Raw genomic sequence first — 14,152 nt, 5'->3', positions numbered from 1 at the left:
CAGCTGGTTTCGAGAGAGCAGGCAGAGACTCACAGTCTGTCCTGGAAAACAAATCGTAGGCACTCAGGCCAATCCTGAAGTTGCTTTCATTCGTGCGAGCAGCTTCAGGATTGGACGCAGTGCATTCTGGAAGCCTGTGCCTCCTGAAGAAGAGGAGCGGAGAAGCAACGCAGCAGGCTGCAGGTAAGTTTATTTTTTAATATAATTTTTTTAATTTTTCCCATTCCCTCATCAAGCACACCGCCCACTACTGACATTGAGGATATGATTGGTCAGTATGTTGTTATGGTATGGTTTGGTACAGTATGCTATAGCATGCTCCTTACATACTAGTGAGAGAAAGTACATTGTGCATTGTAGTGTCTCTGTTTTATGACTTCAAAAATATGCTTTACATCAATAAGTAAATATTATAGATGTAATTTGCATTATTGCGCATTATGTAATGTAGTAATGTATCTATATGTATATTGTTGTCTTTGGAAAGGGTAGTGCCTACCACACGATGCATCAATGTTTTAAGGGGCACCACAGGTGCCTGCCTGGGCCCATAATGGAGGCCAAGGGGGAACGGGGTCCCTGATAGGGGGACAAGTCCCTGATAGGAGCACCCACAGTCCCTTTCCGTCTGCCTTTCTATGGTGTTCGAACCGCCATAGAATTGCAGAGGGAAAGGGGTAACGAAATCCCTACAACGGTGCCTGAGATTGCACCGCCCCTAGTTGCGAGATTACTGTCCGTCTTCGGAAAGTGTCAGTCAGTCCCTCGTCCTGCTCCCTCCGACCGCACGCATCATAATGTGGCAGTCGGACCGCAGCAGCAGATGTCGGACGGACCGCCATGACGAGCTGTCGGGTGGCTTTCTCCCCGACATTGTAATAGGCCCCTAAGTTTCCTCCATCTAGGGGGAACAGAAAAATCAGACGTTACTTAAAGAGTGAATATAGTCATGGTTTAAACCAAGTACTTGTGATGTATATGAATGCTGTACTTTCTACTTTCGGAATGGAAAGTACAGCTTGAAGTTGGTCTTATCTTCATCTAATCTAACTTCTAATCCAAACTCTTAGAATATCATGATGAGGCATGCATGACATTTAAACATATTCTTAATCAAGTTCCCTTTACCTCACTTTCTTGAACAGTATCTTTTAGCCTAGAAAATATATTGGTATTTGTTGAAAAAGAGATTGCAGGCTAGCATTGTAACCAACATATGGATGTGCTACATAAAGTCATATTACTTTGAAAATATATTTCTTTTCTCTAATGTGTTCATCTTTGCTGCTGCTTCTGACACAATGTCTCATAATGTGTTGCTGAATTCCTGATTCATGTTGTTCCCATTTTCTGTTTTCCAGAGGAGCAGCACATTCATATCCTGATCAACAATGCAGGGGTGATGATGTGCCCGTACTCCAAGACAGTGGATGGGTTTGAGATGCAGCTGGGAGTTAATCACTTGGGTAAGACCACTACATTGAATAGCAACAATGTATGCTTTGGGATTAAATGAAGGGATTGTTGAAACACACCACTCAATGTATCATTGTTAACCACTCATGACAAAAGTATATGTAACATGACTTTTTGAACTCCGTAAATATAACACATTTTCTAATTCAATTAGCTCAAAACAACATACATCAAAAACAGGAGACTGTATGATGGGGTAGAAAGCTTTTGTATGCTCTGGTAAACAAATCCAAATCAAATTGGAAATTAGTGTCCTGGAAGATCATTTAGAGTAGACTTTACAAACCATAGTTTCCTTCAACCTAACGGAGCCTCTCTGTCTGGTATCCGGTGTGAACATGGATCTAGCAGACAATCTGAGTTCAAGAACCAACAAGAAAAGAAGTAGATCCATGTCAGAAGTAGACGAGGCTCATCAACTTCATTATGCAATAAAAAAAGTGCTAGCGGCCAAGATATCTCCCCACTGCGGTGATCAAGCAACATGCCAAATATCAAACTACCAACAGCTTAGTTGTTAAGAACATTACACTACAAAAGGTGCCATAATGTAGAGACAAGGAAGGAGCTGATATGGCCACGGTTCTCAAATGCCACCTGAAAAACTTTTACTGGAAATGTTATCCCTCTTACCTGAAACATGCAAAGCGGTATCTCTTCTAGTGTAAGTTTTACTAGGAGCAAGTAGGAGTCAAGATAAGCTATACAACTCTTCACTCTGTTTTAGCTTATGGTGTATTGTTGTCAAGTCACGTGTACTGCTGTTGGATGTTAGATCACTCTCATAAAATGTTATGCAAGGTCAATGCTAAATATTTAAAGCAGAATGTGGGAAATATACAGAATATAAATGCAGTCTGTGTACATGCCAACTCATTTTAAAGGCAAAATGTTCCAAATTATAGAATTTTCAAACAGTAAATGTTGTTTTGAAGGAAGGTACCCTAACATTAACCCTGACAATGCTTATACCATCACTGACACATACCTAACCCTCCCCTCTACCATCTGTAATCCTAACCTTGAGGCTAGCTCTACACTTACTATTAAAGTAAACCCTGTTCACCCTTTCCCTAAAGCTTGTCCACCCCCTAAGTCTCACCCTAAACTTTTTCGTAATTAAATAACGGTAACATGGCACACAATACAATCCAAAGTTTGCGTAATTTCTCCATAAAGTTACACAATATTTGAAAAATCTTCCTATTACATTTATTCTTTATGGCACATAGATATTCCAATAACTAGGCCGCATACTACAGCTATATTCACATGTTCCTAACCGCATATTGTCACCAAGTCATAGTCATACACCCTACTCATAGTAGAACTAATAAACAAAAAATGTATGGCGTCTTTTTCATCCACAATAATTTAGTTTGAGCCTCCATATCCCATTGATATGGAAAGATCTGTTTTGTCTGTCAATCTTAGTACAAAACGCATTCATCTAGGCGAGGATGTGACATTCCAAAAAAGGAAGGCATCACATGTAGACGCCATAAACAGTGAAGCCTTGAACCTTCATATTATAGGCCCAGAAGCTGACAGTTATCTGCCCTCGGGGTATGGCAGATAACTGTTAGGGATTATTTGCATAGGAATGGCAAATTTGAGGATAACATAGTGCCCTCCATTATGGTAGGGTTGAGCACAGGTTAATTTAGGGTTGGCCTGTGCCTCACCCGGACAAGGAATGTGGTTGCTACTTTACTACTACTACGTCTTTACCAGGGCTCACTCTGCAGTCAACTCACAATCCAGTTCCTCAGAGCACTCATCCTATTTTATTGCATATGAGCATCCGAAATCCATAGAAAACCCATATGTGTCTGGTACATCCCATGTGCAGAAGACCCAGTGAAACGAAGATGGGGGTCCAACCTTGGCAGAGGTATGTTTCTGTAAGATGGCCACTAAAGCAACATAACATGCAAAAAATATGACAAATGTCAAGTTCAGTATGATCTCTCGGCTAGGGGAAACAACCTTTACAACGCAACTTTTACAATGCACTACCATTACAACAAAACATTTACAACGCCACATCCATTACAACGCATGCATTTACAACACAACCATTACAACGCATGACACTACAACGCACACCACTACAACGCATGTCATTACAACTCAGTCATTACAACACATACCATTACAACGCATAACATTACCATCCAACACTTACCCTACTGTTGCCCCCCCTGGAGTTAGAATAGTAATTTTTAACGCTACACTATCCGACACTTACCCTACTGTTGCACCCCCTGGAGTTAGAATAGTAATTTTTACCCATACACTATCCAACACTTACCCTACTGTTGCACCCCCTGGAGTTAGAATAGTAAATGTTACTCCTACACTATCCAATACTTACCAAACATGCAATGTAATGTAATGCGTTGTAATGGTATGCGTTGTAAAGGTAGTATGCGTTGTAATGGAATGCGTTGTAAATGTCGTTTTTAAAATTTCGTTGTAATGGCATGCGTTGTAATGGACTGTGTTGTAATGGATGTTGCGTTGTAAAAAATGTGTTGTAAAGGTATGCGTTGTAAAAGTGTGCGTTGTAACGTCATACATCCCTCGGCTAACTATTCAGGGTAAGGAAGATCTGGCGTCCAGCGATGGTAACCTTAGGATGCATAGATTTTAAAAATATGTTGTGATATGGTCCCCATACAGTCCTGGCGGGATCTTTGTGGCCATGCACAAGTAACCTCAACCAGCATTTTTCAATTAGCTTGCAGCTGTTTACCAGATTTCCGAAACATATTGCACTCAGTTTATTGCCTCTGTGTACTCTGAGGCTATAGCAAACTTACACATGCCTGGTACTCAAATTATCAGGAGACCCAGAGTAACAGATTTGGGGTTCAAGCCTTTGCCTGGATATGTTCCTGTACAAGGGCAACTGGAGGGAATAATAGAACGCTGAAGATCTGACAAACATCATGCCCAGAATGATCATCTGGCCAGCCAATCAAGATCAGACACTCAGCAATATAAATCTTCATATATATACATTTTAAAATTGTATGTGTAAGGAAATGGCTTTTTGCAGGTTCAGCTCCACTTTTTGACTACCAGGTAAAGAAGTAATGAGTGTGGTGCACCAGATTCTGCTGACCAGTCCTCAGTGCATGTGATCTGACCCTTGAAAGTGTATATGTAATTGGCTTACACCCAATTGGCATAGGCTAACCTACCTATAAATCCCTAGTATATGCTACCAGGGGTACCCAGGGCCTGTAAGTTGAAAGGTTCCTTATAGACTGCAGCTCTTATAGTGCCTCCACAAGTGTGACAAAGTAAAGCATGTCTCCTAGCTTGCCACTGCAGACTGGTAGAACCGTTTTAAACTACTAACTCGACTTTGCCATTTATAGTAAATGGCCAAGCTGAAACCTTCCTTTTTAATATATGCATGCACCCCCACCAGACAGTTAAAACTGACCTGTATTCTGCCCTTCTAAATCAGGTAAAAAGAAGGATCACACTAGCAGGACATCTTTATCTACTCTATTTCATCAACACATGAAATAATATTGGACATGTATAGCATTATTCAAGTGCACGAGTCAAATATTCATGTATACATACTGTCTCTTGAGAACCCTATGATGCTTAAGTGTCTCATATATTTACAAAGTATCATTTCGAAATCAATGTATTGTATATATAAATCAATCAGAATGGTTCCTAGGCCTTTGGTACGTAAAACACACTATCCTTGTATGTGACACACACCAGTATCATGAGACAACCAATAGCACATGTTTTTTAACCAAAGGTTGGCTTGGAGATAGCCCACTCTGCCTTAGAGCCGTCAAGTGGGTATGTGTGCAAAGCATCCAACAAGGTTTAGATGGCAGTCTGTAAATGAATTTTCTTTTTTAACCTTCAGGGTGATCTTCTCACAATGTGTGGTTAACGTGTTCTTGGCTATCAAATGATGGACTCTTTAGGGCGAAACAAGGGTGTTTTGACGCCCTGAAGCTACTACGGAATTTGTATATATTTTCTGAATCACCAACTGCGGACGTAGAACAACCACAACTGGTAAATGTCAGTGGAGAAAGCCATCAATTTCTGCCACAAAACTTGCCCTTTAAATACTGCATCTGGTATGCTTGGTGCTGTAGTGTGTGTACTCTGGTGTGAGGAACTGGGTAGATGGAAGACTGCCTCACATTCTGGTGCTTACTTGCCCCAACATTTGTCGGTTCCCCTGTTTTTTCACTCATCTAAATCAGGTGGGCCGGATTACAGGTCTTCCTCCGATTACCCTTAATCTGGTCGGGCTGCCAGAGGGGTTTAAATACATCTGAGATGGTTTGTCTCTGCCATGATTGACCCTTAGGTCTGCCTGCAATTCAATCCCTGAGGTGGACTGCATTCTTGGTATTAAGGATACTCCATCACCATTGTGATGGAGTATGCTTACCACCAAGAATTAAATCAGGCCCTTTGTTATGCTGATACTACTCAAATTCACTACACACAATAAGTAAACATCTTGAAAACTGTATGCAGAGGTTGTTTTTGCTGCTCCATGTAGTTAGTCCCAGAAACATTGTTTTTTTTAATGAAATTCCCTCATATGTTTTCACAGGCCACTTCCTGTTAACCTACCTCCTACTGGATACACTGAAGAAGTCAACACCTGCAAGGATTGTAAACGTGTCCTCCTTGGCCCACCACTTTGGAAAGATCAAATTTGAGGATATACACTGTGAAAAAAGCTACAACAGTGGCCTCTCATACTGCAGGAGCAAGCTGGCTAATATACTTTTCACTCGTGAACTTGCCAAGCGTCTACAAGGTATGTTTGCAGGACACCGCCTTTCGTCTTTTGTTCATGATTGTGAAATATTGTCTTGTATTACTACAGTGAAAAGAGAAGATCGCCTCATTGATCCATTAGTAGGGTTTTATTTTACCTTGATGGAAATTAAAGTTCTTCGGCAAGGCATATTGTTTACATTCACTTGCTCAGAAGTATAATAGTTTTCCCAGTAGAAGCAATTTTTTCCAGTGAAGTCCAGTCTCTTGGGCTCACTAGCGACCCACCCCTGGCAGAAATAAGTTTGACCAAAGTTCAGGGTAATCCATAGTCCTTTACCAATTCCATTTCTGTCTACTGGGACTTTATTTAGCTTTTGGTTGGTTATGGTTGTCTTATTTACTTAAGCTTCTTCTATCACATTTGCATTTTTCCTTTCTGTTTTGTTTCTGCATTTGCATCACCTAGGCCTCCACAGTAATACAGCAGGTTATTTCCTGCTTAGGTACCAGCAGGGAAGTTCATAACATCTTGATGTCCTATATTTGTGTGCTTAGTAGGTTATCACCTAGAGCTCCAGGCTGAAAAGTTTCATTGGTACAGCAATGTTGGTATGGTTTAATTCCCGATAATGTGAGTGGAGGTTATCAGGTTGACTGTTCTTATCAGCATGGCTGTCAGATAAGCTCGTAAAAACCATGAGGATGGTTGGGAAAAGGGATCCACACTTTTTGATATTCCTAAATGGATGCATGTGCGCCTCCCAGCACCTGAACACTTCTCAGAGAGAGAGAAAATAGACAGGGTAGATGGGCAGAGCTCTAGCAGAGCATCTGAAACAGAGAAGGCATCACTTGACCCTATTATCTGTTCTATAAATAACCATAAACAATGATGTCTACTTGGACAAGATATAAGTGGTACACTCCTAGTAGTTGACTGTAAAAAACAAACATTGATTAGTCTACTTTCTAGGGGTGAAAGTGGGAGAGATACCATTTACATATAAATATTTACACATTCACCATGTCTTGTGACCAATATCATATTTCCTCCAAAAATCACAGACATGGTCAAGTATCCCAAAAACATTGCTGCCTCAATGTGGTTTCTGAAAATCTTAAATTGCAACAATGAAGCTCTGAGCTAGTGAGTAAGGTAGTCTTTCCCCCACTGGACCATGCGGGGGAAGGACATTCACAAGTAATAAACTGATACTAAGTCATTAATCCTGACCAGGTCATGGAAAATGTTATTTGACATTTGAAATGACAATAAGCAATAATCCTGGGTGAAAAATAGTCCCTATGATCAGAATGGCAGCTGTTGGCAAGCAACATTATCTTCCACCTAGCAGATCACACCGGATAGAGTGGTCAAACTGGTGGATAGCCTTCCAGCTCGATGAATGTGCAGCGGCAGAGGCCTCCCAACAGGTTAATAAAGCCTATCCCTTTCCTGACACCCACCAACAGTGTAACATCAGCTTGAAAGGGAACCAGTCCTGAAGAGTAGACCCCAGCAGAAGGTTGTCCAGAGAGTAGAACTGGGTGTGCCAGACCTTAGTTTATCTTTAAGAACACAAGGCATAATTCTAGGCAAAAAACAAGAAGTATCCTGTCTGAGTATAGAGGCTGGACGCAGCGAAGAGCGAAATGAAAAAAAGAACTCATCACTCTTGAACATGCATTGTACAACATCAGAACTTCTAGGATGAGATTTTCCTTCAGTGAGAGGTTTATATCTCTCACTACTAGAATAGGAACCAGTCGACAAAAGCAAGAAAGAAGGATGGGCACCCTATCTGAAAATGTGCTGTACATCCATTTTGAAACTTTAAGCTGCAGACAGGCTAAACTGAATATGAAGATGTATCTGTTCGAGGCATGTGGGCTGCTAAATTCATATCTGTGCATAGATCGCCGCCTAGTGTTGGGTCCGTATGATTGCCCTTTGTTGTCTTGGAAGAGTCTTCGAAGTATCTCGAGATAGGTGATTCCTCCCCTGGACTACAGTGCGCATGGGCATCTTCTCCATCCTCAGATTGTTTTTTTCCGCCATTGGGTTCGGATGCTAACTCCTATACTCCAACTTCGGAATCGAAACAAAAAACTTTTCTAAAGGCCTTCGACTTCGAGGGTATTGTTCTCGTTCGGTACCTCTCTACTCGATCCATCCTTCCATCTCGAATCGGTCATCGACGCGGGCCGTTGGGCCTTTTTGACGCCACATGAGCCGACCGTCGATGGAAAGAAGCCTGTTTAAAAGGTGCCCACAATGCCACTCCAAGTTCCCACATACTGATAAACACTCAGTATGCAACAAATGCCTTTCCCCAGACCATAGGGAAGAAACCTGCCCATCCTTCGCCCAGTTTCGATCCAAGAAAACTATACGAAACCGACGGGCCGCTAGGCAAGAAATGCAGCGAGAGGCACCGGAACCGGACAACATCTTCGATGATGACCGGGATCTACAGGAAGCTCCAGACTCAGACCTAAAAATCGTCACCGTCGAGGACTACTCAGACTCCGATGACGACATCCCACCGGGGCAAATCGGGAGTACCTTGCCCCCGACACCAATTAGCCCGTTACCAAAGGCTCCAGTCGAGGCATCGCCAAAAGGCCTTAGCCAAGATCATGAAAAAGTTTCGCCAGCCCCGCCGTCCGGCTCGGCTCCGAAATCAAAACCGAAACCTTCAGAAACCCCAGGGCCCTGTACCATCGTCCCGAAGAAGGTTCCAGAGCCAAAGAAGGTCGTCGACACGAAGGGCGTCGATCCCAAAAAGGCCGTACAGCCAAAGAGCGTTGAGCCAAAGAAGACCGTCGACCCCAAAAAGGCCGTTCAGTAGTCGAACAGAACAAAGGCACACAGCCGAAGGGCGCAGAACCAAAGAAGGTCACCGACCCGAACAAGCCTACTGTTCCGAAATCCGTCGACCCGGCAAACGGTGCCGTACCGAAGCCTGTAGCAAGGCCGGAAAAACCTGTTCACCCAAAGATAACTGCTCCAAAGACACCAGTCGATCCAAAAAAGAACATCGACTCGGAAAAAGACACTCATCCAAAGAAGCCTACGGAGCACAAAAAACGTGTCGAACCGAAAGTTCCGATCGACCCGAAAACACTTGTCGACCCGAAAAAAGGGCCCGACCCGAAAAGTCCAACAAAACACCAAAAGTCATCGAAAAACCAAGTGTTACGACCCAAAAAAGTCTAACACTCAACCCAGGACTGTAGAGGAAAAACTTCCACCCAGATCCATCAGACGACCAGGCAAAGATATATATCAATCCAGAGACTGGTAAAGTTACCATCCTGCATAGGAAAAAGAGGCCTTTGGACTTTGAACCTCATTCCCCTATTCCATTGAAAAAAAAGGACTTTGGGACTTCTCCCTCTAGACCCTTCATCCCTTTTCAACCTATCATGCATACTACACCTTTTGCTCCTTACTCTCCTTCTCACCACGGGGACAATGAGGGGAACACAGGGGATGAGCCACAGCCTCTATATGATTTCCCACAGGATCCTGAACAACAAGAGGAACCTTGGGATGAGTCAACAGACCCTTACAACACCCATCCCATCCCTGATGTACCCACTTATCCTACTTAGCCGTCACCTACTGATGACATCGTAGTCTTCAATCAACTCATAGACAGGGCAGCCCAATTCCACAATGTGGACATGCATAATGACCCTGTGGAAGAAGACTTCTTATTTGACACATTCCCTACTGCAGAAAAAAGTGTCAGTATACTTCCCATGTTAAAGGGATTTCTAAAACACGCACCTGAAATATTTAAGGATACAGCCAGGGCACAGGTAATCAATCCCAGAATAGAAAAAAAGCATAGGGCAGCTCCTACAGACCCTACTTACATTAAAGGGCAGTTGCCACTAGACTGGTGGTGGCTAACACACGTAAAAGAGCCAACTCCCAGACAACAGGGGAAGCACCTCCCCCTGACAAAGAGTCAAAAATACTAGAGGCATCAGGCAAAAGGGTAGCAGCACAAGCCTCCAACTCATGGAGGATTGCTAATACACAAGCCCTACTGGCTCGTTACGACAGGGCGCCCTATGATCATCTCGAAAGCCTAATGCAACACCTACCTGAGCCTTTTAAAGCACAAGCTGATGATCTCATACAGAAGGGAAAATTCATATCAAACGCCTCCATCAAATGTGCGCATACCACCCAGACATCGTCCTATGTCCACGGAACACATCACCCTGCTACAACAAGAGGTGAAATGCATGCTGGAAAAGGGGGACATAGAGCAAGTTCCTCTCCACCAACAAGGGACAGGAGTATACTCCCTATACTTCCTTATTCCAAAGAAGGACGGTTCCCTCAGACCAATATTGGACCTCATACCCCTAAATCAATATATACTATCGGAGCACTTCCATATGATCACACTACAACAAGTGCTCCCGTTCCTACAGCAAGGAGATTTCCTAGCAACACTGGACCTCAAGGATGCGCATTTTCACATACCCATCCATCCAGCCCACAGAAAATACCTCAGGTTCACAATAGAAGGTCAACACTACCAATTCAAGGTTTTGCCCTTCGGGGTTACCACGGCTCCAAGAGTGTTTACAAAATGCTTAGCGACAGTGGCAGCACATCTCAGGAGGCACGTCCATGTGTACCCTTACCTGGACGATTGGCTAATACAAACAAAATCGTACCAAGAGTGTGCAACACACACATCCCAAACAATTCAGTTGCTACACAGCCTAGGCATTTCAATCAACTACACAAAATCGCATCTGCAACCATCCCACGTACAGAAATACCTGGGAGCCACTATAAACACCTCAGTGGCGAAGGCATATCCAAACTCAGCAAGGATAGCCAGTATGCAGATACTCATTCGCAAATTCCTGCCACAACACTCTCTCCCAGCTCGAGTCTTTATGCAGCTCATAGGCATGATGGCCTCCTGCATATTCATTGTCCCCCATGCCAGACTTCAAATGCGCCCATTACAGGAATGCCTAGCACGGCAATGGAACCAGGCTCAAGGACAACTAAAAGACCTAGTGTTGGTAGACAGTCGCGCTCACAACTCTCTGCAGTGGTGGAACCCACAAAACCTTTCCAAGGGGCGACTGTTCCAAGAGCCAGTTCCAGAACTAGTACTAACAGCGGACGCATCACTGACAGGCTGGGGAGCCCATCTCCTTTAATACACAGTACAAGGGCTCTGGGCAACCAAACAGAAAAAGCTGCATATCAACCAACTAGAATTGATAGCAATATTTCTAGCCCTAAAAGCATTTCAAAAATACTTGTACAACAAGACGGTGTTGATCTGGACGGACAACATGACCGCAATGTACTATATCCAGAAACAGGGAGGAACGCACTCTCCACAGCTGTCCCATCTGGCACAAAGCATATGGCAGTGGGCGATTCCCAAAAACATTTTTCTCCTATCAGAACATCTTCCAGGGAAGGATAATCAAATTGCCGACCTGCTCAGCAGGAACAGCCAGCAACTACACGAATGGGAGATTCACCCCCAAGTTCTCAACCCATTCTTCAAACAGTGGGGTCACCCAGAAAAAGACCTGTTTGCCACAAAAGAAAACTCCAACTGCCAGTACTTTGCCGCCAGATTCCCACATCCGTTGTCACAGGGAAATGCGATATGGATGAACTGGTCAGGCAGATTTGCGTACGCTTTTCCCACAGCACCGCTGATCCCGCTGGTGGCACGTAAACTGCGGTAACACTCACTCACGCTGATCCTAGTTGCTCCCACATGGGCGAGACAACCGTTGTACACCACGTTCCTAGAACTTTCAGTAGTTCCTCATCAAAGACTGTGCCTTGCACCACATCTTCTAATTCAGAACCATGGAGAAATCAGACACCCAGATCCCAATCAGATGAACCTAGCGATCTGTCTTCTGAGGTCTTAGAGTTTGGATACCTTAACTTGCCCCCAGATTGCATGAACATCATTAGGGAGGCAAGACGACCAGCCACACGAGCGTGCTATGCAGCTAAATGGAAGAGATATGTTATTTACTGCAACAATAACTAAATCAACCCTTTAGACGCTTCCATACAAAACATTATGTGCTACCTGCTGCATCTACAAAGATGTAACTTAGCATACTCTTCTATACGACTACACCTCGCTGCTATAGCAGCATACCTTCAAAACAGGCAACACCTTTCACTGTTTAGGGTACCAGCAATCAAAGCCTTCATGGAGGGTTTGAAAAGGGTGATCCCTCCAAGACACCCCCTTCCCCAGTCTGGAATCTAAATATAGTACTAACCAGACTTATGGGCCCTCCTTTCGAACCTCTACACTCATGCGAACTACAATTCTTAACGTGGAAGGTTGCCTTCTTGGTTGCCATTACCTCACTCAGAAGAGTGAGCGAATTACAAGCACTAACAATTCAAGAACCTTTCATGCAGGTACATGCCAACAGGGTGGTTCTTAGAACCAACCCTAAGTTCATGCCTAAGGTTGTATCCAATTTCCATATCAATCAATAGAACTGCCGGTCTTCTTTCAAAACCCACAGTCAGTAGCTGAAAGAGCCCTACACACATTAGATGTAAAAAGAGCCCTACTTTATTATGTGGACAGGACTAAATCATTTAGAAAAACAAAACAACTATTTGTTGCTTTTGCAACACAACACAAAGGAAATCCTATTTCAAAGTCAGGAATAGCCAAATGGATAGTTAAATGCATTCAAATATGTTATCAAAAGGCAAAACGCACTTTAACCATCCCCCAAAGAGCACACTATACAAGGAAAATGGAGGCCTCCATGGCTTTCCTAGGAAATATTCCTCTTGAAGACATCTGTAAGGCAGCCACATGGACCACCATACACACTTTCACAAAGCACTAATGTGTAGACGTGCAAGCAAAACAGCAAGCGGCTGTAGGCCAGGCTGTCCTCAAAACTCTTTTCCAAACTGCTGCACCTGGCACAGGTAGCCACCGCTAGAGGAGATACTGCTGTTCAGTCTATGCACAGATATGAATTCAGCAGCCCACATGCCTCGAACGGAATATGCTACTTACCAGTATGCATCTGTTCTTGGCATGTAGGGCTGCTGACATTCATATCGCCCGCCCTCCTCCCCGGTGCCTGTCGCAGCTGCAGCATTATCTCTGGCATGGCCATCTCTTACTTTACTATCTCCATCTCTGCCACAATGGCGAAAAACAATCTGAGGATGGAGAAGATGCATATGCGCACTGTAGTCCAGGGGAGGAGTCACCTATCTCGTGATACTTCGAAGACTCTTCCAAGACAACAAAGTGCAATCATCCGGACCCAACACTAGGCGGCGATCTATGCACAGATATGATTGTCAGCAGCCCTACATGCCAAGAACAGATGCATACTGGTAAGTAGCATATTCCTTCCCTCTCCTCAGTTCCTAAGAGACTGGTAGCAAGGATCTGTCAATCAGAGCAACACCACCACCTCTCCATGGATACCTACTTCCACATAATGTGGAATATTAATAGTCGTTCATGTCTCCACAAACCATGTCCCAGTAACTAAGGAACCATCTATTTTTTCTCTATTAATTTATTGGAATTTTTGGCAACCTATAAACTGCACTATATGTAGAAACCTCTCCAGCCACAGGTCTGGCCCACAATTATGTCAGTTACAAAGTGGGGAAATTATAATAGAAGTGTAGTATTGATGGATCCTTTAAAACTACTGGTAGATGGATCGAATCATAAAGACAATACAAGCCTGCTCCAAACATTTCATTCTTGGTGAAATTGTCTACGTTCCTTAGTGGAGAAACGGAATGGGAGGAGCAGGCCAGACCCCTTAGACAGTTGTGTTCTGTTTCCCTGGTAAAATAAGGCAT

At 43.5% G+C, this 14,152-nt stretch overlaps 1 protein-coding gene across 1 annotated transcript in view; it reads left to right on the top strand.

The window, feature by feature from the left end:
* LOC147689669 (retinol dehydrogenase 12-like) overlaps positions 1-14,152 on the top strand; it is a 191,418-nt gene that overhangs the window by 168,300 nt on the left and 8,966 nt on the right. Inside the window, exons 4-5 of the mRNA XM_086937131.1 lie at positions 1,362-1,466; positions 6,092-6,301. Of these exons, the coding sequence (XP_086793257.1) occupies positions 1,362-1,466; positions 6,092-6,301 (315 nt within the window). The remainder of the gene's footprint in view (positions 1-1,361; positions 1,467-6,091; positions 6,302-14,152) is intronic.

This window comes from Lissotriton vulgaris, chromosome 9, assembly GCF_964263255.1.
Source record: "Lissotriton vulgaris chromosome 9, aLisVul1.2, whole genome shotgun sequence".
NCBI classification, from domain to species: domain Eukaryota; kingdom Metazoa; phylum Chordata; class Amphibia; order Caudata; family Salamandridae; genus Lissotriton; species Lissotriton vulgaris.
Note: the sequence above shows the minus strand (reverse complement) of the source record. Positions and strands in the feature narration are given on the sequence as shown.